This window comes from Entelurus aequoreus, linkage group LG01 (genome assembly GCF_033978785.1).
Source record: "Entelurus aequoreus isolate RoL-2023_Sb linkage group LG01, RoL_Eaeq_v1.1, whole genome shotgun sequence".
Lineage (NCBI taxonomy): Eukaryota > Metazoa > Chordata > Actinopteri > Syngnathiformes > Syngnathidae > Entelurus > Entelurus aequoreus.
In genome coordinates, this window is record NC_084731.1 from 1,059,951 (window position 1) to 1,086,761 (window position 26,811).

Sequence of the window (26,811 nt, forward strand, 5' to 3'; positions counted from 1 at the left end):
AAATTCCGGCCTCTATTACTCACTTGAGAGACCATGTGGGGGGTGGGGTGAGTGTTCCATTGTTCAGTCCCCCCCCTCTGCCTTCCCTCACAACCTTTTCTGCTGGCTGCAAAACCCCTGGCCTGGGTTCTGCATCAAAAATGGCGTTTCTTTTTGATGCAGTGAAGACTGACATTTTCAAGCTTTTTTAAAATGATGACATCATCAGAACGAGCTACATGGGGTTAAACGCTGCTTGGATCATCCAGCAATTAAGAAGGATTCTATGTCAACTTGAATCTACGTCCACCTCTGCTCTATACCAACGGTCCCTGAAATCCAGCTTCGACGTTGGGGGCGGCGGTTGTTTGCATTGGGATGGTACGTACGGGAAAACTGCGTTTCTTCCAACACGCCGTGCGTGACCCGGTGTTACGCTAAAAAACAATTTAGGATGCAACACAACAAAAGTACAAAAACAAGCCATTCATCGAGGGATTTACCACAACTTGGACCAGATGAAGCCATCAAGGGCACAGTAAGCAGACAGATTGATGTATTATTTGTTATCATTATCTCTATCTATCTTGGAATAAAGGGGATCAACATGGTAAACTTACTCCCAAAAGGAAAGTAAAATGATTACCAGAAAGATACTTAAATAGATTATGTGAAAACCTTAGGCACAACATGTGGGATTCTATCTATAGTTGTAGAACTCCGAGAGAAGCCTAAAATGCTTTGATCAATGAAATAACTAACAGCATTAACACTGTGATACGAGAAAAGAATATCAAAATCGATGCAAAAGTGGAAAAAGAATGGCTCACTAGGGGCATAATGAAGTCAATCAATAAGAAAAATAAGCTCTACAAATGCTACATCCAAAGTCCAACGGATTAAAATAAAAAAGTACACTAAATAAAAAAATGAACTAACTCGTGCAATACGAAGAAGAAGGCAGAAATGATTGTACTGATCGTATAAAGTCTTCTTGTGGGGATCAAAAGCAAGGCAGGAAAGTATTTAAAAAATGTGCCCAGTCAAAAATCTACTGTCCTTCATGACACCAAAATGAAACAAAATGAACATTACTATCCCGATGTTGTTGATCTTGCCAGCAGTTTTAATATTAGTTCACTTCTATAGTACTCTCACTCCTATTCTTTTGTTTACAACTCAATGGAATGCTAACGTGGGGGATTCAGACTATTTTGGACTGGTAGTAGTTCATCCACAGCGATCGGTATGCCACACAATACCTCAGCGCTAACGAGGGGAAATTAATCTTTGACAGTAAGATTGCATGTTTGAATCAAAGCAATCATTTTTCTCACTACCATAGGGCGAAACCACCCTTGCCAGGTACACCCTCCTGGTTTTGGAGTGTAAATATTTGGGGTTTTGGCACCAGCCGCTAGACTAGATCTGACCAATATAAGTCCAAGACTAGATCTGACCAATCTAAGTCCAAGACTAGAGCTGACCAATCTAAGTCCAAGACTAGAGCTGACCAATCTAAGTGTGAGACTAGATCTGAACAATCTAAGTCCAAGACTGGATCTGACCAATCTAAGTCCAAGACTAGATCTGACCAATCTAAGTCCAAGACTAGATCTGACCAATCTAAGTGTGGGACTAGATCTGACCAATCTAAGTCCAAGACTGGATCTGACCAATCTAAGTCCAAGACTAGATCTGACCAATCTAAGTCCAAGACTAGATCTGACCAATCTAAGTCCAAGACTAGATCTGACCAATCTAAGTCCAAGACTAGATCTGACCAATCTAAGTCCAAGACTAGAGCTGACCAATCTAAGTCCAAGACTAGAGCTGACCAATCTAAGTGTGAGACTAGATCTGACCAATCTAAGTGTGAGACTAGATCTGACCAATCTAAGTGTGAGACTAGATCTGACCAATCTAAGTGTGAGACTAGAGCTGACCAATCTAAGTGTGAGACTAGATCTGACCAATCTAAGTGTGAGACTAGAGCTGACCAATCTAAGTGTGAGACTAGAGCTGACCAATCTAAGTGTGAGACTAGATCTGACCAATCTAAGTGTGAGACTAGATCTGACCAATCTAAGTCCGAGACTAGATATGACCAATCTAAGTGTGAGACTAGATCTGACCAATCTAAGTGTGAGACTAGATCTGACCAATCTAAGTCCGAGACTAGATCTGACCAATCTAAGTCCAAGACTAGATCTGACCAATCTAAGTCCAAGACTAGATCTGACCAATCTAAGTCCAAGACTAGAGCTGACCGATCTAAGTCCAAGACTAGATCTGACCAATCTAAGTCCAAGACCAGAGCTAACCAATCTAAGTCCAAGACTAGATCTGACCAATCTAAGTCCAAGACTAGACTGACCAATCTAAGTCCAAGACTAGATCTGACCAATCTAAGTCCAAGACTAGATCTGACCAATCTAAGTCCAAGACTAGATCTGACCAATCTAAGTCCAAGACTAGACTGACTAATGTAAGTCCAAGACTAGATCTGACCAATCTAAGTCCAAGACTAGAGCTGACCAATCTAAGTGTGAGACTAGAGCTGACCAATCTAAGTGTGAGACTCGATCTGACCAATCTAAGTGTGAGACTAGATCTGACCAATCTAAGTCCAAGACTAGATCTGACCAATCTAAGTCCAAGACTGGATCTGACCAATCTAAGTGTGAGACTAGATCTGACCAATCTAAGTCCAAGACTAGATCTGACCAATCTAAGTGTGAGACTAGATCTGACCAATCTAAGTCCAAGACTAGAGCTGACCAATCTAAGTGTGAGACTAGATCTGACCAATCTAAGTCCAAGACTAGATCTGACCAATCTAAGTGTGGGACTAGATCTGACCAATCTAAGTCCAAGACTGGATCTGACCAATCTAAGTCCAAGACTAGATCTGACCAATCTAAGTCCAAGACTAGATCTGACCAATCTAAGTCCAAGACTAGATCTGACCAATCTAAGTCCAAGACTAGATCTGACCAATCTAAGTCCAAGACTAGATCTGACCAATCTAAGTCCAAGACTAGAGCTGACCAATCTAAGTGTGAGACTAGATCTGACCAATCTAAGTGTGAGACTAGATCTGACCAATCTAAGTGTGAGACTAGATCTGACCAATCTAAGTGTGAGACTAGAGCTGACCAATCTAAGTGTGAGACTAGATCTGACCAATCTAAGTGTGAGACTAGAGCTGACCAATCTAAGTGTGAGACTAGAGCTGACCAATCTAAGTGTGAGACTAGATCTGACCAATCTAAGTGTGAGACTAGATCTGACCAATCTAAGTCCGAGACTAGATATGACCAATCTAAGTGTGAGACTAGATCTGACCAATCTAAGTGTGAGACTAGATCTGACCAATCTAAGTCCGAGACTAGATCTGACCAATCTAAGTCCAAGACTAGATCTGACCAATCTAAGTCCAAGACTAGATCTGACCAATCTAAGTCCAAGACTAGAGCTGACCGATCTAAGTCCAAGACTAGATCTGACCAATCTAAGTCCAAGACCAGAGCTAACCAATCTAAGTCCAAGACTAGATCTGACCAATCTAAGTCCAAGACTAGACTGACCAATCTAAGTCCAAGACTAGATCTGACCAATCTAAGTCCAAGACTAGATCTGACCAATCTAAGTCCAAGACTAGATCTGACCAATCTAAGTCCAAGACTAGACTGACTAATGTAAGTCCAAGACTAGATCTGACCAATCTAAGTCCAAGACTAGAGCTGACCAATCTAAGTGTGAGACTAGAGCTGACCAATCTAAGTGTGAGACTCGATCTGACCAATCTAAGTGTGAGACTAGATCTGACCAATCTAAGTCCAAGACTAGATCTGACCAATCTAAGTCCAAGACTGGATCTGACCAATCTAAGTGTGAGACTAGATCTGACCAATCTAAGTCCAAGACTAGATCTGACCAATCTAAGTGTGAGACTAGATCTGACTAATCTAAGTCCAAGACTAGAGCTGACCAATCTAAGTGTGAGACTAGATCTGACCAATCTAAGTCCAAGACTAGATCTGACCAATCTAAGTGTGAGACTAGATCTGACCAATCTAAGTCCAAGACTAGATGTGACCAATCTAAGTGTGAGACTAGATCTGACCAATCTAAGTCCAAGACTAGATCTGACCAATCTAAGTGTGAGACTAGATCTGACCAATCTAAGTGTGAGACTACATCTGACCAATCTAAGTGTGAGACTACATCTGACCAATCTAAGTCCAAGACTCGATGTGACCAATCTAAGTCCAAGACTCGATGTGACCAATCTAAGTCTATGAACATGAAGTGATGAAGTCTACTCGGATGAGAGGTGCAACGTCTTAAGACAAACCAAACAGTCCAGTAGTGATCAATTGAACTCCCTGAGACTTTATTCTATAGGTGAAATACTTTTGAAAAACATAACCCCACAAAGGGGAACAGCATACCAACATTACCTCAAATGTTTTCTTACACCTACTAATAAATCAAAAGGTATTAAAATTATAATGAACCTGAAAAGATCCCACACTGCTGGTGTTGATGATGTTGTAGTAAAACTGAAAAAGTGATTGTACATGAAATTGCAGATTATTGTATAAATGTCTCTCTGCTCCAATGAGTGCTACCTAAATGACGAAGAGGGCAAAAATATTACCAATTCACAAAGCTGGTGATAACAACAACTTGCAAAATGATCAACCTACATAGATTCTACCAACATTTTCAAAGGTACTTGAAAGAGTTATATATAATAGAATAAGCAGCTACTAGGATAAAGTAAATATACTCATCCCATCCCAATATGGCGTCAGGAAAAGGAATACCACCGCTAAGCCAATCCTTGATCGAATTGAACTAATCAATGATGCTGTTGATAATGGAGAGTATTTTATACCACTGATTTTGACATTTTATTGAGTCAATTGCAACATTGTGCTATCAGATTGGTTGCACTGACTTGGTTAGGAAGTTATTATTTTGAAAAGGAGCAATATGAGACCATCAATAACAGCAAATGTCCAAGTCAAATTACAACATGTGGAGTTCCACAATGCTCCATATTGGGAACACTTCTTTTCATATTATATACGAACTCTTCAATTATCCTTCACTGAGTCATTTTTGCTGATGACAGCAATTTATCTGTCACACTAAACTCCTAAAAGCCTTCAAACGTTTGCAAATAGTGAATTACCGTAATTTCCGGACTATAAGCCGCACCTGACTATAAGCCGCACCAGCTAAATTTAGGGGAAAATACAGATTGCTCCATATATAAGCCGCACCCGACTATAAGCCGCAGGGTTTTGATGTGTAATTACCGTAGTATATAGGGGTTCCTGCTACCTCGGAGGGGATTGTCGGGACAGAGATGACTGTTTGGGAACGCAAAGCGTCCCATTTATTAACAATAAATCTTTCAATCATTCAATCAAACTTTCACATCTTTGACATGGCGAACAGCATTCGTGCAGAGTACAAATAATACAACGGTGCAAAGTAATACAAAGTGCTCGCCTGTACGTTATCAAAATAACCAGCCTACCGGTATATGAAAAGTCAGTCTTTAATCATTGTGTCATCGTCTTCCTCCTGCGTACTAAAACCACCGACATCCTCTTCGTCGGTGTCGGAGAAGAACAGGCCGTAAATAAGCCGCACCCTTGTATAAGCCGCAGGGACCAGAACGAGGGGAAAAAGTAGCGGCTTATAGTCCGGAAATTACGGTAGTTCATTGAAGTTAATTAGTTATTTAGTTTGTTGGGGACGGCGTGGCGCTGCTGGGAGAGTGGCCGTGCCAGCAACCTGAGGGTTCCTGGTTCGATCCCCACCTTCTACCAACCTCGTCACGTCCGTTGTGTCCTTGAGCAAGACACTTCACCCTTGCTCCTGATGGGTGGTGGTTAGGGCCTTGCATGGCCATCAGTGTGTGAATGTGGAAATAGTGTCAAAGCGCTTTGAGTACCTTGAAGGTAGAAAAGCGCTATACAAGTATAACCCAGTTAATTGGTTTAAATGTAATAAATTATCCTTGAATATAAATAAAACAAATATAATATTTTGTTTAAATAGAAGCCATAAAAACTTTGATAAGATACTGATTGAAATAAATGGTATAGTAATTGAGAGAGTTGAGCGCACTAAATTCCATGGATTATACATAGACGGATTTATACATTTAAAAACCATATTTAATATTTAACGAATAAATGATCAAAATATGTCGGTCAAAATGGAGGCACTTTCTTCCTCTTGACGCTCTCCTAATTCTGCATCGGACTCTTATTAGAACCACATATAAACTATTTCAATGTCATATAATGTAACATGTATCCCAGTTATCTTTAAAAAGTGAGGATTCTTCAGAAGAAAGTCAATATTATGTGCAAACTTTAATGCTTATTCAAATCCTCTTTTTTTATGGGTACAATCTACTGAAGCTTACACAGTGCTTGTACTATGTAGGGTTGAGTTCTAGACTCATTCCAGTGACCACTACTTCTCACAGACATAATACCAGAAGTAAACCTTTACTAAGAGAGACAAATGGTCATCTAAAGTGTACAAGTTTTAGTAGAGGCTCGGTGAGCTGGAATGAGATTGATACAGTAGATCAGGGGTCACCAACGCGGTGCCCGCGGGCACCAGGTAGCCCGTAAGGACCAGATGAGTAGCCCGCTGGCCTGTTCTAAAAATAGCTCAAATAGCAGCACTTACCAGTGAGCTGCCTCTATTTTTTAAATTTTATTTATTTACTAGCAAGCTGGTCTCGCTTTCCTCGACATTTTTAATTCTAAGAGAGACAAAACTCAAATAGAATTTGAAAATCCAAGAAAATATTTGAAAGACTTGGTCTTCACTAACTGACAAAGAAACAGATAACAGATTTGGTGTCCAGTTCAAAGTGTGACATGAATTATTTAAAAATTTGAGAGTTGACTTTTGTATTTTACATGAGTTATTATTTGTACAAACATGGTGCAAATTCATGATTTGTTCAAAAATGTTAGTGGCTAGCTAGTTAAAATGGGGTATTGTGATTTCACAAGACTGTCTTAGAAGTCATCATTTGAAAATGTTCAATTTGAAAAATGTGCACTTAGTGAAGTGAATTATATTTATATAGCGCTTTTCTCTAGTGACTCAAAGCGCTTTACATAGTGAAACCCAATATCTAAGTTACATTTAAACCAGAGTGGGTGGCACTGGGAGCAGGTGGGTAAAGTGTCTTGCCCAAGGACACAACAGCAGTGACTAGGATGGCGGAAGCGGGGATCGAACCTGCAACCCTCAAGTTGCTGGCACGGCCACTCTACCAACCGAGCTATACTGCCCCTTTATCTGTTTCTATATATTTTTTTGTGAGAAATCATTAAGATGATCAGTGTTTCCACAAAGATAAATATCATTAATTATTAATAATAACAGAGTTAAAGGTAAATTGAGCAAATTGGCTATTTCTGGCAATTTATTTAAGTGTGTATCAAACTGGTAGCCCTTCGCATTAATCAGTACCCAAGAAGTAGCTCTTGCTTTCAAAAAGGTTGGTGACCCCTGCAGTAGATCTATAAAAGAATCACATAATTTAAACATTTTTAAAAAGCGTTTTAAAAGCTCAATTTAGTGCAGCATTATGCTTAGTATATTTAGCACAACAATATTGTAATATCAAATAATGTCTGTAAATATATAAAATAAACACAAGTAAAAAAAGAAACAATGTTTGGAAAAGGGTTCATGTTAAGAAGTGTGTGCAACAACATGTCACTTAATAGACCACTACTGGCTCTATAGAACTGTCATGCCTTTCTGTGGGTGCAGACTAATAAGCTTCTATAAAGGACAGACAAGGGAAAATAGGAAATGTTCCAGGAAAGCTCCAATTGCAGAGTAAGAGAAAGTTTTGGAGGCAAACAGCAGGCTAAAGTGATCAATGTTGGTTAATGACAGTATTGGACGTGTGCTCGGGTCACACTTAGTAACACAAAGCTGTGTGATGTTCAGGAGATTAGACAGCAGTCATGAACACTAGACAGGGAGGGAATGTGAGGCACTTAAGGAATAGCCTGATAATACTATTGACGGGCGGGAGAGTGATGCAGCTGCAGTGGAGCGGCGCGGCTAAATTGAGATAATATTGACTCGCTCTAATCTCTTCACGGGGAAACACATACATCAGATTCATAAATAAATAGGAACATGAGCAACAATAAAAGCATTAGCACTCTGATGGACTAGGGTTAATGGCACGTCAATACGCACGGCGTGCGTGTGTGTGTGTGTGTGTGTGTGTGTGTGTGTGTGTGTGTGCGCAGTCTGTCAATGGATGGATACCTGATTTATGTTCATTTGCATTTTACTGCAATCATGTGTTTTATACTCTTGTTCTATTTCCTACTTCTGCTTGCCTAAACATACCAACACTAAGTAGTGTTCTGGGTATCAAAGTTCCGAGATTGAAAGTGGTTTTTGAAGACATGTTTGGTCCAGGTGGAGGGAGAGCATGCGGCTGATAAGTCGCTCTCTCAGTGGTTGACAATCAGCTGTAATGATGTGATGTCAGATGGCGTTGAAAAGATAACATGCTACAACCATGAGGCACACACCTGACAGTGTTTACCATACATTCTTTTCTTCGGCAAGCTGCCTTAGATAAATATGGAATGCCATGAATAGTTTTGCGCTACCTGTTAAGAATTCTCCCTGGTTGTGCACATTTAAGCAAAATTGTGGATAATCTGATTTTACTTTTACTTCAACTTTTAGTCTTAAGGGGCGACATCGCTCAGATGGCAGAGCAACTGTCCAGAAACTGGAGGGTTTCTGGTACCATTTCAGCTTCCGCCATCCTAGTCACTGCTGTTGTGTTCTGGGTAAAGACACTTCAGTGTTTCCCACACATTCATTTATTTGTGGCGGCCCGCCACGAAAGAATTACGTCCGCCACAAATTAAAAAATAAATAAAAAATAAATATATATATATATATATATATATATATATATATATATATATATATATATATATATATATATATATATATATATATATATATATATATATATATATATTTTTTTTTTTTTTGTCCTGTCCAGCTTCTCAGGAAAATCCTATAGTAGATGTAGATGCCCATATAGGCTGTTCAGATTTACTTTACAAAAGAGAAGTGTAGGATACTTCTCTTGTTGCCTTATTTGTATTTGACCACTACTGTTTTCTGTTTATTTGTTACTGACTGTGGCAGGACACCTCTGCCTCTGTTTCACTTTATGTTGCTGGTAAATAATATGGTTGTAGTAGTAGGCTAAAGTTAAATTATTTAGTATGCACTAATTAAAGGGGCAGAGCTTTAAGAGACATTTCATATTTTATAAGATATATTTTTTGTAAGAACCACAATTAATAAATATATTTCAGTGAATAACTTATTGTTCAAATCTGTATATAAATATGTACATAAAGTGTTGTAATTATATTGTAAAATGGATGGATGGATGGACGTTTAAAACCAAACTGTTATTATTAATTAGTAAGTATACATTTTTTGAGCCTTTTTAGAGAAAATCATATCATTGTAGTAAATGATGCAAATTGCTCGATGATGTCGTGGTGACCACGCCCATAGCCACGCCCCCCACAGGTATCTTGGCAGTTTATGGGAAACACTGCACTTCCCCTACCTTGCTCCCAGTGCCGCTCACACCGGTGTATGAATGTGAATGTGCTGTGCAGAGAGGGCAAAGGCGCAGATTGGCAGTCAGGTTTCTGCCAGTGCAGCTGTGGCTACAGATGTAGCTTACCACCATCAACTTGTGAATGTGGAGTGACTGAATGGTGGGTTCTCAGTTCTCTCTGTGAAGCACTTTGAGTGTCTAGGAAGGTGCTAGATTAACCAAAACAAGTAAAATAATATTTGATTCATTTCCTGAGTGTGCGTGATGATTTAGCAATAATCTGATGTCAAGAGTATGACACACCAGACTCATCGTGTAAATAAAAACTTCTCCCTATCCCCGTATTATGGATACCCCCAAACAATGTTCCCTCTAATTTTCCATCTGATTCGCAGGTGTGTAATTTGTTGTGAGTTTATGCAATGTGTTGGTTTTGTTCTTTGAACATGATGATGTTCATGCACACTTCATTTTGAGCACCAGTAGAAAAAAACATAACTTTGTCTTGAATTTGAGAAAAAAAAAACAATTTTATTTTTCACTAAAGAAGGGTTGGGTGAATGCGCATATGAAACTGGTGGGGTTCCGTACCTCCAACAAGGTTAACAACCACTGATTTAAATATATGAAATAGCTCCGAAAATCTTTAGAGTAAATAAAGCTGGAAGTGCAGTACATGTGTGGTAAAGTCAATAAAAAATGTCTGGATAATTGGAAGAAAGCAGGAAAAGGTAAGCAGTATTACAGAGTCCAAAGGTAAGAAGAGGTAATAGCAACAGGAAAGAGGAGGATATCATTAATAGATTGAGGTTATAGGCCAACATAACACAGGGCTATGTGATTATTGTCATCAAATAGAACATGTAGTGCATGTATGAATACTAGAGGTGGGAATCCACATTTGATTAGGATTACAATTCAGGAGCTTCATTATTGATGCATCCTTAATTGATGCCGTTTTTTCCTCTTTCTTTTCGTTTCACTAACAATTAATCACTTCCAACTTTTAAAAACAGTGAATTTGTATTAAGAAACTGTCCAATCAATTCCCATTAAAGGCCTACTGAAACCCACTACTACCGACCACGCAGTCTGATAGTTTATATATCAATGATGAAATCTTAACATTATAACACATGCCAATACGGCCGGGTTAACTTATAAAGTGACATTTTAAATTTGCCGCTAAACTTCCGGTTCGAAACGCCTCTGAGGATGACGTATGCGCGTGACGTAGCCCGACGAACACGGGTATGCCTTCCACATTGAAGCCGATACGAAAAAGCTGTGTTTTCATTTCATAATTCCACAGTATTCTGGACATCTGTGTTCGTGAATCTGTTTCAATCATGTTCATTGCATTATGGAGAAGGAAGCCAAGCAAGCAAAGAAAAAAGTTGTCGGTGCGAAATGGACGTATTTTTCGAACGTAGTCAGCCACAACAGTACACAGCCGGCGCTTCTTTGTTTACATTCCCGAAAGATGCAGTCAAGATGGAAGAACTCGGATAACAGAGACTCTAACCAGGAGGACTTTTGATTTGGATACACAGACGCCTGTAGAGAACTGGGACAACACAGACTCTTACCAGGATTACTTTGATTTGGATGACAAAGACGCAGACGTGCTACTGTGAGTATGCAGCTTTGGCTTTTTTTTGCGTATGTACGTAACTTTTTTAAAATATATAAGCTTTATGAACCTTGGGTTAGGTGAACGGTCTTTTGGGCTGAGTGATTGTGTGTGTTGATCATGTGTTTGAATTGTATTGGCGTGTTCTATGGAGCTAGGAGCTAGCAGAGGAGCTAGGAGCTAGCATAACACGTACCGTACCGTAAGTGCGCGTCACGTACGTAACTTTTTAAAAATATATAAGCTTTATGAACCTTGGGTTAGGTGAACGGTCTTTTGGGCTGAGTGATTGTGTGTGTTGATCGGGTGTTTGAATTGTATTGGCGTGTTCTATGGAGCTAGGAGCTAGCAGAGGAGCTAGGAGCTAGCATAACAAACACGCAGGTGTTATTATGCAGGATTAATTTGTGGCATATTAAATATAAGCCTGGTTGTGTTGTGGCTAATAGAGTATATATATGTCTTGTGTTTATTTACTGTTGTAGTCATTCCCAGCTGAATATCAGGTACCGTGAGTATGCAGCCTTGGCTGCTAAACATTCGATAACTTGACCGTATGTGCGCGTCACGTACGTAACTTTTTAAAAATATATAAGCTTTATGAACCTTGGGTTAGGTAAACGGTCTTTTGGGCTGAGTGATTGTGTGTGTTGATCAGGTGTTTGAATTGTATTGGCGTGTTCTATGGAGCTAGGAGCTAGCAGAGGAGCTAGGAGCTAGCATAACAAACACGCAGGTGTTTTTATGCAGGATTAATTTGTGGCATATTAAATATAAGCCTGGTTGTGTTGTGGCTAATAGAGTATATATATGTCTTGTGTTTATTTACTGTTGTAGTCATTCCCAGCTGAATATCAGGTCACCCCCGGCTCTCACAGCATCTTCCCTATCTGAATAGCTTCAACTCCCCACTAGTCCTTCACTTGCACTTTACTCATCCACAAATCTTTCATCCTCGCTCAAATTAATGGGGAAATTGTCGCTTTCTCGGTCCGAATCTCTCTCACTTCATGCGGCCATCATTGTAAACAATAGGGAACTTTGCGTATATGTTCAACTGACTACGTCACGCTACTTCCGGTAGGTGCAAGCCTTTTTTTTATCAGATACCAAAAGTTGCAATCTTTATCGTCGTTGTTCTATACTAAATCCTTTCAGCAAAAATATGGCAATATCGCGAAATGATCAAGTATGACACATAGAATAGATCTGCTATCCCCGTTTAAATAAAAAAAATTCATTTCAGTAGGCCTTTAAATGTATTCAATGAATGGAAAAAAAGAAAGGGAGCTGGTCGGATCTCTCTGTGAGGTGTCTCACTGCAGTCAGCCTTTGTTTACAACAGATTAATCATTGATTATTGACGCTTACTAATCAATTTTACAATCGCCCATGTCCCAATTGCAATGCATGTAAAAATCTATTATTTCCCCCACCTATGACGAATGCAGTGTAGGAAAAATAAAAGAAATAAAGGAAATATTGAAACATAAGTTAGCATAGCAGTGGAGGATATTTTAAGAGTGCATTTGGAACATGTGGGGTATAAAGCAACAAGTACATTCCATAAAAAGACATGCGAGCAGGGCCGGCCCGTGGCATAGGCCGTATAGGCAAATGCTAAGGGCGCCGACCATCAGGGGGCGCCACGCCAGTGCCACAAATGTCGGAGAAAAAAAAAAAAAAAAAAAAGTTGGTACTATTATTTCTAAATACAAAAAATAATCCCACGTTAATTAAAATGCAAAGTAAAGCCTATTTAATAGAAATATTATTTGTTACAACATTACGCCCCCCCGTGGGTGCGCCCCCTCCCTTCCCGTATCATGAGTCTTTTTGGACGTCACCACATCAAAAAATCAACACAAGATGTCAAAACGGCCAAAACTGTCAGGTGCCCAGGGAAGAAAAAATAGAAAAGAAGAGGAGGAGAAACGAGAAAAAGACAGAGGTAGCAGGTAGGTAACGTTAGCCTACATGAAATTATTTGTCTGTTACAGAATGTGATAGTAACCTGGCTTTTTAGCATTAAGCTAATGTTACATGATTCGGCAATTGCTAATCAATAAATAGCTAGTTCTGTTTTAACGTCGGGTTAATATTGTGGAGGGGGCTAAATTGTTATGGAAAATAATAATGTAACGTTAGGTAATTACAGTACTCCCACCTTACATTCCTCAGGGACATTTGTATTAGATCTTTTAAGCAGGTGTTTTTTGTTTACATTGTTATTGCCTTCTGGTTAGCTAATGTTTGCCCTGCAGGTAATAGTCACTTTTCCACCCCTTTATATATTAGGTATAGTTGTAAGCCTAGTTGTTAAAGTGCACATCATTAATGTTAATTAAGCAATATCACATGAGAGGGAATGCTGTTTTTTAATTTGAGCACTGCTGTGATTCGGTTAAAGATAATCATAACATAACATTCTCATATAATATGTTAATTTGCTTTCTTTAAGTAAAAAAAAAGGTCAAAGACAAAGCTATTCGGTTTCTTGTGAGTATATACACTTCACTGCCGATGTGGGGGGGCGCCACCTAAAATCTTGCCTAGGGCGCCAGATTGGTTAGGGCCAGGCCTGCATGCGAGAGAGACATGCGGTAGAAAATTGAAGGACAAATTGAGGATTAATCAAGCAGTTTTGTCAGTTTAGTCGTAGTTTTTTTTTGGTGATTTCCCTCCATGGACTGTGACGTGACCCGCTGGCTGTGTTGTGTCCCCATGGAAACGCTCCAGACCTCCACCGAAGGGGTTTTGTTTTCGCCAGGGTTTGTTTGTCTGTTTGTTAGCAACATAACTCAAACGGTTATGGATATATTTTGATGACATTTTTCCGGAAATGTCCAGAAAAAACTATTCCTCTCATGTACTAAGTACTATGTACTACACTTCACTACCTTCTTACGGCGCTCCACATGCCCCACCTTCCTGACCCCGTGCTAAGCAGAAAATTCTGGAAGATGTAGTTTATTTCAGACATGGTCAACACTAAAGTGCCCCCCAAAAAAATACACACCAAGTTTTTGTTTCATACCGTCATCCTTCACGCCATTATTGTGAAGACTTTGGAACTGCAATACCGCGGATCTACAATACCGTTACACCCCAATTATATATTATTTTTAGGGCTGTCAAAAGATCAAAATATTTATCACAATTAATCGCAATTTGTGCATAGTTAACTCAGAATTATTTGTGATTATATGCAAATTAGACGATAACAACATCTAACCCCAATTCCCAACCCGCACAATGGACCCACTATGGACTGGACTCTCACACTATTATGCTAGATCCACTATGGACTGGACTCTCACACTATTACGTTAGATCCACTATGGACTGGACTCTCACACTATTATGCTAGATCCACTATGGACTGGACTCTCACACTATTATGTTAGATCCACTATGGACTGGACTCTCACACTATTATGTTAGATCCACTATGGACTGGACTCTCACAATATTATGTCAGATCCACTATGGACTGGACTCTCACACTATTATGTTAGATCCACTATGGACTGGACTCTCACACTATTATGTTAGATCCACTATGGACTGGACTCTCACACTATTATGTTAGATCCACTATGGACTGGACTCTCACACTATTATGTTAGATCCACTATGGACTGGACTCTCACTATTATGTTAGATCCACTATGGACTGGACTCTCACTATTATGTTAGATCCACTATGGACTGGACTCTCACACTATTATGGTAGATCCACTATGGACTGGGCTCTCACACTATTATGTTAGATCCACTATGGACTGGACTCTCACTATTATGTTAGGTCCAATATGGACCGGACTCTCACTATTATATTAGATCCACTATGGACTGGACTCTCACACTATTATGTTAGATCCACTATGGACTGGACTCTCACACTATTATGTTAGATCCACTATGGACTGGACTCTCACACTATTATGTTAGATCCACTATGGACTGGACTCTCGCACTATTATGTTAGATCCACTATGGACTGGACTCTCGCACTAATATGTTAGATCCATTCGACGTCCATTGCAACGGTCGCCCTCCAAGGTTTCTCATTGTCATCCCATTGGCTTGAGTTTTTCCTTGCCCTGATGTGGGATCTGAGCAGAGGATGTCGTTGTGGCTTGTGCAGCCCTTTGAGACACTGGTGATTTAGGGCTATGTAAGTAAACTTTGATTGATTGATTGACAATACAACGCCACAGATGGAAATACTGCATCATACTCACTAACCCCTGATTTCCGCAGGAAGTGTCCAGTGGAAATGGAGGGTCAAACACTAAACTAGCACCTGCTGACATGAGGGTGTTTCCTACCTGCTGGCATCTGGTGCAGGCTTCAAGTGACCATGTGAGTTTGCCTCCCACACACTGTTGGCGAGCTCGTTGCCAATGCCAGACATGACCTTGATTAGCTCCATGGACCACTCATCCAGGTCCAGCGAGCGCACCCGTGACAAGTGAGTACCCAAGTTTCTGTGAATCCCAGAGCACTCAATACAGATCAGGGCGCCGAGGTTGAGACTGGCCCAGTCAGGGTCTGGAGGAACACGCATCAAAACAACAACATTAAAGGCAAAGAGCGGACTTCAAGCAAACATTGAGTAACGCTCGCTACTCACTTTGAGTGTCACAGTCGGCACAGCTGCTATTTCCACGCACACTTCTGATAGCCTGCAGCGCCATCGCCTCCGTTTGGCTGGTCAGGCGAGACTGAGAGAAAGATTAACCACCAAAATGTCACTACTGATAGTTGCAACTTGTTCAAAGGTACAGCAAGAACCTTATGTTACCATGACATGGTTTCCTCTAAATAGAACTGATTGTGGCAACCCGCCACGGTGAAATATAAAACTTGAAAACAAATACAAGTAATATATTGTATAAAATGCATATATAAAGCCTAATATTAGTGCAGTATTGACTATCAGTGTTGGGACTAACTCGTTACTGTAACGCTGTTATTTTCGGCGGTAACTAGTAGTCTAAGGCGTAATTTTTTATATTCAGTAACTCAGTTACCGTGACTACATGATGCATTACTGCGTTATTTTTTATGTAGTATCGGCTAGAACGTGAGAATATCTGAGTGTGTTTTATTGGAGAGCTGCAGTGTCGTCCTTCTGATTCTTCCTGTCTCACAAGAGGCGCGCTGTGTGTGTTTACTAACAAGACATCATGGCGGAGCTGGAGTCGAGTTTCTTAACATGGAGATATTCTCACTATTTTTCTTTTGTCTACAAAGAAAAGAACATTTTAGTTAAATGTAAGTTGTGTCTTGGATCAAAGATCCCATCTACTGCCCAAAACACCAATTAAAATCTGCTGAAACAGCTACAAAAGCAACATGCTTCCACGAAGCAAGTAAAGAAAACACAGACTCCGATGCCACTTCACCGGCTGAATTTTAACAGAGGGACTGCTAGCCAGTACAACATTGATAGAGCCATTGCAGCGTATGTGCTAGAAGACATACAGGCTATTTCTACAGTAGAGTCGCCCGCTTTCAGGCAGCTAATTAGCATGATACCGGCGTCAAACAGCAAATGGCACAAAAACATGTTCCAAGTTCCTGGACACAGTGGACAGTGAGTTTTCTCCTAAACATGGAAAGCGAGCTAAAGAAGACACTCCAAACTCTGCCTCTGCTCATCATTCATCACTGAAGGTACACACTCTGTCTATTCTCTTATATACTCTTTCATTCTAGACTTCTAGAGTGTTTGATTATCACATCACTCTAAATCAGGGGTCACCAACCTTTTTGAAAGCAAGAGCTACTTCTTGGGTAGTGATTAATGCGAAGGGCTACCAGTTTGATACACACTTAAATAAACTGCCAGAAATAGCCAATTTGCTCAATTTACCTTTAACTCTATGTTATTATTAATAATTAATGATATTTACACTTAATTGAACGGTTTAAAAGAGGAGAAAACACGATAAAAATGACAATTAAATTTTGAAACATAGTTTATCTTCAATTTCGACTCTTTAAAATTCAAAATTCAACCGAAAAAAAGAAGAGAAAAACTAGTTAATTCGAATCTTTTTGAAAAAATTAAAAAAAGAATTTATGGAACATCATTAGTAATTTTTCCTGATTAAGATTAATTTTAGAATTTTGATGACATGTTTTAAATAGGTTAAAATCCAATCTGCACTTTGTTAGAATATATAACAAATTGGACCAAGCTATATTTCTAACAAAGACAAATCATTATTTCTTCTAGATTTTCCAGAACAAAAATTTTAAAAGAAATTCAAAAGACTTTGAAATAAGATTCAAATTTGATTCTACAGATTTTCTAGATTTGCCAGAATATTTTTTTTGAATTTTAATTATAAGTTTGAAGAAATATTTCACAAATATTCTTCGTTGAAAAAACCGAAGCTAAAATGAAGAATTAAATTAAAATGTATTTATTATTCTTTACAATAAAAAAAATGAATTTACTTGAACATTGATTTAAATTGTCAGGAAAGAAGAGGAAGGAATTTAAAAGGTAAAAAGGTATATGTGTTTAAAAATCCTAAAATCATTTTTAAAGTTGTATTTTTTCTGTAAAATTGTCTTTCTGAAAGTTATAAGAAGCAAAGTAAAAAAAAATAATGAATTTATTTAAACAAGTGAAGACCAAGTCTCTAAAATATTTTCTTGGATTTTCAAATTCTATTTGAGTTTTGTCTCTTTTAGAATTAAAAATGTCGGGCAAAGCAAGACCACCTTGCTAGTAAATAAATACAATGTAAAGAATAGAGGCAGCTCACTGGTAAGTGCTGCTATTTGAGCTATTTTTAGAACAGGCCAGCAGGCTACTCATCTGGTCCTTACGGGCTACGTGGTGCCCGCGGGCACCGCGTTGGTGACCCCTGCTCTAAACTATAAAGTTCACAAACATAAAGAGGGATCCTAGTGGGCCAGGCCAATCTTTCCTTATCTCTAAACTAAAACTGGGGAAATGCGTAGAGTGTTCTGGGCTTCAGTACAGTGTTGATCTCATGAAGACATGATTTTATTTCACAATTCCTTGAGAGAAAAAAAGGCCTGGTTAGGCTTTGTGTATGTAGTGTGTGTGCTGTATATAGTGTCATGACATACAGTACGTATAATCATGTCATGTGTGCCTTCCTTGGGTGAAGCCAGGTTTACAGCTATGTTGTTATTATGCGGTGTGTTACTTATGTATGTTATGTTGCAGCTATTTAAAATAGTTTTATCAATTTGTTCTGGCCCAAAATAAATTGGCCCATAGAAACATATCTTTGTCTTTGTGTGTTGTATGTAGAGCACATTGTTTGTGTGTTGTATGTAGAGCACATTGTTTGTGTGTTGTATGTAGACCACATTGTTTGTGTGTTGCATGTAGAGCACATTGTTTGTGTGTTGTATGTAGAGCACATTGCTTAGCAGAGTTGAGTGATGCAAATGCATGTCAAGTTGATCAACACATTGTATTATTCTCCAGTGCAATAACAATACTGAAATGAAAGCTAAAAGGGCATTAATGGGAGCCTTAAAAAAATTGGGTTGACTTTTTTGTTGCGTAGATGCAGCCAAGCATGTCATTGTGGCTTGTGCAGCTCTTTGACACATTTGTGATTAAGGCTATATAAATAAACTTTGATTGACTGATTGATTGTACAATAGACAGAGTAAAGCCATATAATATAGGAAAACATGTTAATATTCATAACAGTTAATACTAATAATATTGTAAAAAATAGAAAAACAAAAATACTTTTTGAAAAGTGGTACTAATTGAGTGCATGGAAATGTAGTGACTGCCTGAAAGGATCGGACACTCACCTTGTTCTTGCTGCTCTCGCAGCACTGCAGACTGGCCAGGATCTGACCTTCAATGACCTGCACCCACGCGTCTCTTTCCTCATATGAAGTGGCTTCAAAATGCCACGTCTGACCCGTTAGCGATACGATGATGAACTCAAAGTTCTCCTCTTGTTCTGTTGGGGGGTGACAGAGAGGAGAGAAAAGGGGTTAAAGATTGTGAGTGGCTACAAGATGAGCTGCATTGTGCTAACAATAGTGATGTTTATGAGCAGCTGGACCTTAGCCAGAGTCCCCCCTGTACTCAGGAGGGAAAAAAGTAGCAGCACTGCTAATGTGTAGCATGACTTGAAAAGTCACCCGCTTGAGAATGAAGAGTGTTTGAAACTCTGCATGTCAACATCTCCGTTCAGTGCCACACCCACAAAATGCTGAGGCAACCATTTCCACATCAACACCGTATGAAACAAATAGTCAACAACAGAAGGAGATAACGTCCGCAGGAACCTACCACATAGTGAAGGACATACACTATTTGATGTACTATTATGCAGCTCATTTTTCTTTGACACTTATTAAAATATCTTGTGTGACATCATGCACAAAAGTGCACTTTATTTGTTTTAAACTATTGTAGTGGCGTTCTGTACAAAAAGTGCACTTTAATTCAGTGTTGTTTTGATATGTCATCTTAGTGACATCATGCACTAAAGTGCACTTATAGCTTGTTTTAAAATGTCTCTGACAATCTTGCACTTTCTGTTTGTGCCACTGCTTAATAACTGTTTAATAAATACACTTTTGCTAAATGGACTTAGTTGTGATTTCTCTCTCTGCATGAAAGTTTAAAAGTAGCATATATTAATGCAGTATGAAGAAGAATGTTTTAATGTAGACACATAGAATCATCATACTGCTGGGATTATATGTATCAAGTGTTCATTCAAGGCTAAGGCAAAATATCCACATATATATATCCTGTATCGTGACATGGACTAAACATATCCACATATATATGGTGTATCGTGACATGGACTAAACATATCCACATATATATGGTGTATCGTGACATGGACTAAACATATCCACATATATATGGTGTATCGTGACATGGACTAAACATATCCACATATATATGGTGTATCGTGACATGGACTAAACATATCCACATATATATGGTGTATCGTGACATGGACTAAACATATCCACATATATATGGTGTATGGTGACATGGACTAAACATATCCACATATATATGGTGTATCGTGACATGGACTAAACATATCCACATATATATGGTGTATGGTGACATGGACTAAACATATCCACATATATATGGTGTATCGTGACATGGACTAAACATATCCACATATATATGGTGTATGGTGACATGGACTAAACATATCCACATATATATGGTGTATGGTGACATGGACTAAACATATCCACATATATATGGTGTATCGTGACATGGACTAAACATATCCACATATATATGGTGTATCGTGACATGGACTAAACATATTAATAAAAGGCCATATCGCCCAGTCCTAGTCACTATAATGTCCTTCACTCTGGTAACTTGTCCCGCAAACACAAAGTACAATTATTTTAAAGTCAAGTAAACACTCCCCGTGTCACTTCAGTCGACACGGTGGCCTGAGAGTATGCACGAGTGCAGCCAGACGGCCAGTCGCTCATGCTGTATTAGTAATTACTGCCAGCGCTCTTGGCTACTGTGAGCGACATTCATGTAGGGAGGCGGCAGCGAGGCAATTTGTGAACTCTGACACCCGCAACCTTTAGCAGCACAAACAGAACAAACCAAATATATAGAGGGAGGGGGCAGAACAGGCATACTGTGTCTATGTGTGTGTGTGTGTGTGTGTGTGTGTGACAGCAGGCCGCCAGGTGCAATGAGAGGGGAGGCGTGAGGGACACAAACGGGGCCTCGGGAAACACAAATTAAAAGCTTAAATGTCAGCGCGCACAGTATTGCTTTGCGACACAGGTCATTACTCTCCATATCAGCAGCATTTTACTACTTTAATAACCTGGAAAATAGTGCATGCTGCTGTCCGTGTGCTCATTCACACGGAAAAACAAGCCACACCTCGAATAATGTCATCTGGCATCCGACAGGACGCCTCGCGTACTGCCCGCACCACACCTTCAGGGGCGGGGCAGGATGATACAGGTGGGGATGAAGATGTGATGTGGCTCAGGTGGGGGAAGGGAACTTCTCCACAGCAAAAAGTGCACCAAACAAACACGGATTGTATCACGTAAGCACTGATTTGACATCAACCTTCCAACTGGGAAGTATGCTGTGGAAGTTGTAGGCATAGCTAATATGACATTCTTTGCCTGAATCAGTACTTTGAACATCAAGGTCGTTGTAAAATCTTGCAAGATGTGCTGAAAGGTGTGCGAAATATTACAGTTGATACAAAACCCAAAACTAGTGAAGTTGGCACGTTGTGTAAATCGTACCATATGTTGCCATCCGAGCAACGTTACCATGGACGCCCCTGCTTATTTCAGCAAGACAATGCCAAGCCAGGTGTTACAACAGCGTGGCTTCATAGTAAAAGAGTGCGGGTACTAGACTGGCCTGCCCGTAGTCCAGACATTGAACATGTGTGAAGGCTAAACAGTGTTTCCCATAAACTGTCAAGATACCTGTGGCGGTGGGGGCGTGGCTATGGGCGTGGTCACCATGACATCATCGTGTAATTTGCATAATTTACTACAATGATATGATTTTCTCTAAAAAGGCTAAAAAAATGTATACTTACTAATTAATAATAACAGTTTTGTTTTAAAAGTCCATTTTACAATATAATTACAACACTTTATGTACATATTTATATACAGACTTGAACAATAAGTTATTCACTGAAATATATTTATTAATTGTGGTTCTTACAAAAAATATATCTTATAAAATATAAAAGCTAAAATGTCTCTTAAAGCTCTGCCCCTTTAATTAGTGCATACTAAATAATTTAACTTTGGCCTACTACTACAACCATATTATTTACCAGCAACATAAAGTGAAACAGAGGCAGAGGTGTCCTGCCACAGTCAGTAACAAATAAACAGAAAACAGTAGTGGTCAAATACAAATAAGGCAACAACTATATGATTTGCCTGAGAAGCTGGACAGGACAAAAAATAAAAAAATAATATTAAAATTAAAATTAATTTGTGGCAGACGTAATTATTTCGTGGCGGGCCGCCACAAATAAATGAATGTGTGGGAAACACTGCTAAAATATGAGAAGGGAGACTGTTGAACAACTTAAGCTGTACATCAAGCAAGAATGGGAAAGAATTCCACTTGAAAAATGTGTCTCCTCACTTCCCAAACCTTTACTGAGTGTTGTTAAAAGGAAAGGCCATGTAACACAGTGGTGAACATGCCTTTTTTGCAATGTGTTGCTGCCATTAAATTCTAAGTTATTTGCAAAGTTTCTCAGTGTGAACATGAAATATCTTGTCTTTGCAGTCTATTCAATTGAATATAAGTTGAAAAGGATTTGTTGTATTCTCTTTTTATTTACCATTTACACAACGGGACAACTTCACTGCTTTTGGCTTTTGTAGTTGGTAAAGCACGAATCAACTGTAAAGCAACATGTTCCTGGCCCACATTTAACCTCCACTTTCAGTCGCACTGCAAATCATTGCTTACTGGGGAATGCTTTCTCCACCCCTGCTGGGATGGGCGGGGTCAAAATGGGGTCCCCACCTGTCCGTCAGACAGCCACCACAGCAGGTTTTTTTTTACCTTCAGACTGGTGCAGACTGTTTGTGTAAACGCTGTGCAGACTACCAACACGATTTAGTTTCCACATTCTAGGTTTTGCTGCGTCTCCGGTGGTGAAAAGAGAGAAGAGAGGTAGAAGAGAGAGGTCAACGGAATGACATCATTCCCAAATAGTGAAGAAAAACCAGGACCAAAGGCACAATTTCATCTATTGGAAAGAGTGGACTACAGCAGTGGGGACCAGTACCGGTAACTGTGGCCTGTTCCACTAATTTGACTGTTGTTCAAGTCATGTATACTTGGACCCATTCAAAAGTTTGTAAATCGAAAAGTTAGCAAATTGGGGGGTTTGTAAATGGAGGTTTCCACGTGTGCAAACCATGTCTCCGTGTACCAACGCTTCACTCAGTCATTTTGTTTGGTGCCTATAGACACAAAAACACCTTTAGCACATCAGCCCTCCACTCACTCTCTGCAAAGAAGACTAGGGATGATGTTCAAAACCGGTTCTCCAGGTTGTTCGATAAGAAAAGAACCGTTTCCATGGACTCTAATCCCTTTTTGAGAACCGGTTCCCGTTATCGAGGCCACTATAGTAAAGAAAAAGAGTTGGTTCTTTATTAGAATCCCTGGGAATGAATCCCGTCCCACAGGAAATGCCCTGTGGCACGTCCCAGGAAATGACGTAGCTCAGTCATTAGGCGGCAGATACAGAAAGCAGCATCAACAATGGACCGGAAAAAACGCCTCATGGCATGGCTTCATTTTACAAAAAAATACGACGAGGAAACGGCTATCTGCAATTATTGCCAGGCTTCGCTCTCATGTAAGGGGGGGAAGTACAACAAGCATGTTGAAACATGTTCAGGCTGCACATAACCTGAAGGTTAGAGAAAGGTGTCGTGGAGAAGCAGCGACAAAGCACGCCCCTCTTCAACCTGCAGCGCCAATTCCAGTGATAGTGCTGGTGAGTAACTAACGTTAACTGTTGCCGGTTCATTTCCATATCTGCTCACCCGTAGCCTTTAGGCTAAAATAAAGTTACCTCGTATGTCAATCCAGGATTGCAGTAATGTTAGCTAGACTAACATTACCTAAGCATAGTACGTTAGCCTTTTTGTATGTGTCTGATAACGTTAACGTTATCTTGTAGCCTACACCAGTGGTCCCCAACCACAAGAAATAAAAAAATATATATATATTTTTAATTAAATCCACATAAAAAACACAAGATACACTTACAATTAGTGCACCAACCCACAAAACCTCCCTCCCCCATTTACACTCATTCACACAAAAGGGTTGTTTCTTTCTGTTATTAATATTCTGCTTCCTACATTGTATATCAATACAGTCTGCAGGGATACAGTCCGTAAGCACACGATTGTATTTTTTTATGACAAAAAAATTAAAAATACCATACCATGGGTAACAACAGTCAATATTTATTTATTTATTTTGATTTTTTAGGGGGGGTAACAACAGTCAATATATATTTATTTTTTTCCTTATAAAATAAAAGTGAGATTTTGTTAAACAAAATATTGTGTTTTTTTTCCATATACAACAACCTATCTGGATTCGATAAGAGAATCGATAAGGAATCGGTTCAATAAGAGGATTTGATAATGGGCTTGAACTCGATAATTTCTTATCAAACATCATCCCTAAAGAAGACTTCTTAGTCTCTCAGTGCTTTAGTGTGTGTGCATTTTGTCTGTTTTTCCTCCTTTTTGACAACTTTTTGTATATATATATATATATATATATATATATATATATATATATATATATATATATATATATATATATATATATATATATTATAATGGAAGAAAGACAGAGCACTGTGAGTGGATCAGACCTGCCAATTGATTGTTGTGGGGTCTATTACTGACACATACAGTATGTGTGAGATACCCGCTCAGATTTCATTAATCATGCTAAAAATCAAGAAGCCAGACAAGACAAGGCAAATTAATGAGCTAAAAACTCGGTGGTTTGTCACAACAATCAGTGATTGTATTGGATCTTCCTAACAAACTATGATGTCATAATGCAGCATACAAAATTCCCTGCAATGATTACTTTTGCCATAAGGTTAGTCAGCTAGTTACTTCATTAGAATTAGTTAGTTAGTTTAGTCTTTATTTGAAGGGACAATGTACAGAAACATGAAGCTCAAAGACAGATATGCTCTGTACCAGATTATAGCTAAATAGCTCATTTCCATTTGCAGTCCCTGGCTACCTAAATTAAAGGGATACAAAAATCATGCAATAAAATTGACAATAAAATCATACACAAGTATTAAGTTAAGTTAAAAAAAGTTTAGTACAGAGTTTGACTGAACTGTACGGAAATGTCAGTAATGGGAAATTATTTAAGGGGTGATCCAGATAAGGCTTGGCAGAGGTCTGTGCTCTCTAGTTGGACAACACTTGTTGTGGCACATTGCTAAGAGATCATGACAATGTCAATCATGAATTGGTGTTTTTGTATGGTGGAATTGTACGTGAGCAAAATGTATTAGTTATTGCTCATGTTTTTTTGTTGTTTCACTTTTGTAGTTGTATGTAGAAATGGCGCTGCTGAAGTGGTTGCATCACTTCTGTGCTCTCCATGTTTTTCATGTTCTTTGGCTTCTTTCACGTTTCCATGTGTTTTTTTTACCTTATTGTTTGTGGACTTTCTGTATCTGCACTGCAACCACATCATTTCCCCCTTGTGGGATGATTAAAGGCCTACTGAAAGCCACTACTAGCGACCACGCAGTCTGATAGTTTATATATCAATGATGAAATCTTAACATTGCAACACATGCCAATACGGCCGGGTTAACTTATAAAGTGACATTTTACATTTCCCGCTAAACTTCCGCTTGAAAAGGTCTATGTATGATGACGTATGCGCGTGACGTCACTAGTTAAACGGAAGTATTCTGACACATTGTATCCAATACAAAATAGCTCTGTTTTCATCTCAAAATTCCACAGTATTCTGGACATCTGTGTTGGTGAATCTTTTGCAATTTGTTTAATGAACAATGGAGACTGCAAAGAAGAAAGTTGTAGGTGGGATCGGTGTATTAGCGGCTGGCTGCAGCAACACAACCAGGAGGACTTTGACTCGGATAGCAGACGCGCTAGCCGACGCTAGCCGCCGACCGCACGGATGATCGGGTGAAGTCCTTCGTCCTTCCGTCGATCGCTGGAACGCAGGTGAGCACGGGTGTTGAGCAGATGAGGGCTGGCTGGCGTAGGTGGAGAGATAATGTTTTTAGCATAGCTCTGTGAGGTCCCGTTGCTAAGTTAGCTTCAGTGTCGTTAGCAACAGCATTGTTAAGCTTCGCCAAGCTGGAAAGTATTAACCGTGTAGTTACATGTCCATGGTTTAATAGTATTGTTGATCTTCTGTCTATCCTTCCAGTCAGGGGTTTATTTCTTTTGTTTCTATCTGCAGTTAAGCCCGATGCTATCACGTTAGCTCCGTAGCTAGAGTGCTTCACCGATGTATTGTCGTGGAGATAAAAGTCACTGTGAATGTCCATTTGGCGTTCTGGACTCTCATTTTCAAGAGGATATAGCATCCCAGGTGGTTTAAAATACAAATCCGTGATCCACAATAGAAAAAGGAGAGAGTGTGGAATCCAATGAGCCAGCTTGTACCTAAATTGCGGTCAGAGCGAAAAAAAGATGCGTCCTGCACTGCACTCTAATCCTTCCCTCTCACTTTCCTCATCCACAAATCTTTCATCCTGGCTCAAATTAATGGGGTAATCGCCGCTTTCTCGTTCCGAATCTCTCTCGCTGCTGGTGTAAACAATGTGGAAATGTGAGGAGTCTTTCAACCTGACGTCACGCTACTTCCGCTACAGGCAAGGCTTTTTTTTTTATCAGCGACCAAAAGTTGCGAACTTTATCGTCAATGTTCTCT

At 39.4% G+C, this 26,811-nt stretch overlaps 1 protein-coding gene across 5 annotated transcripts in view; it reads right to left on the reverse strand.

Moving 5' to 3' along the window:
* agap1 (ArfGAP with GTPase domain, ankyrin repeat and PH domain 1) overlaps window positions 1-26,811 on the reverse strand; it is a 210,179-nt gene that overhangs the window by 20,038 nt on the left and 163,330 nt on the right. For all 5 annotated transcript variants that reach the window (XM_062041900.1, XM_062041909.1, XM_062041927.1 and 2 more), the window contains 3 exons: window positions 19,125-19,279; window positions 15,937-16,027; window positions 15,632-15,854 (listed from right to left, as the gene is read on the reverse strand). In XM_062041900.1, coding sequence (XP_061897884.1) covers window positions 15,632-15,854; window positions 15,937-16,027; window positions 19,125-19,279 — 469 coding nt within the window. The remainder of the gene's footprint in view (window positions 1-15,631; window positions 15,855-15,936; window positions 16,028-19,124; window positions 19,280-26,811) is intronic.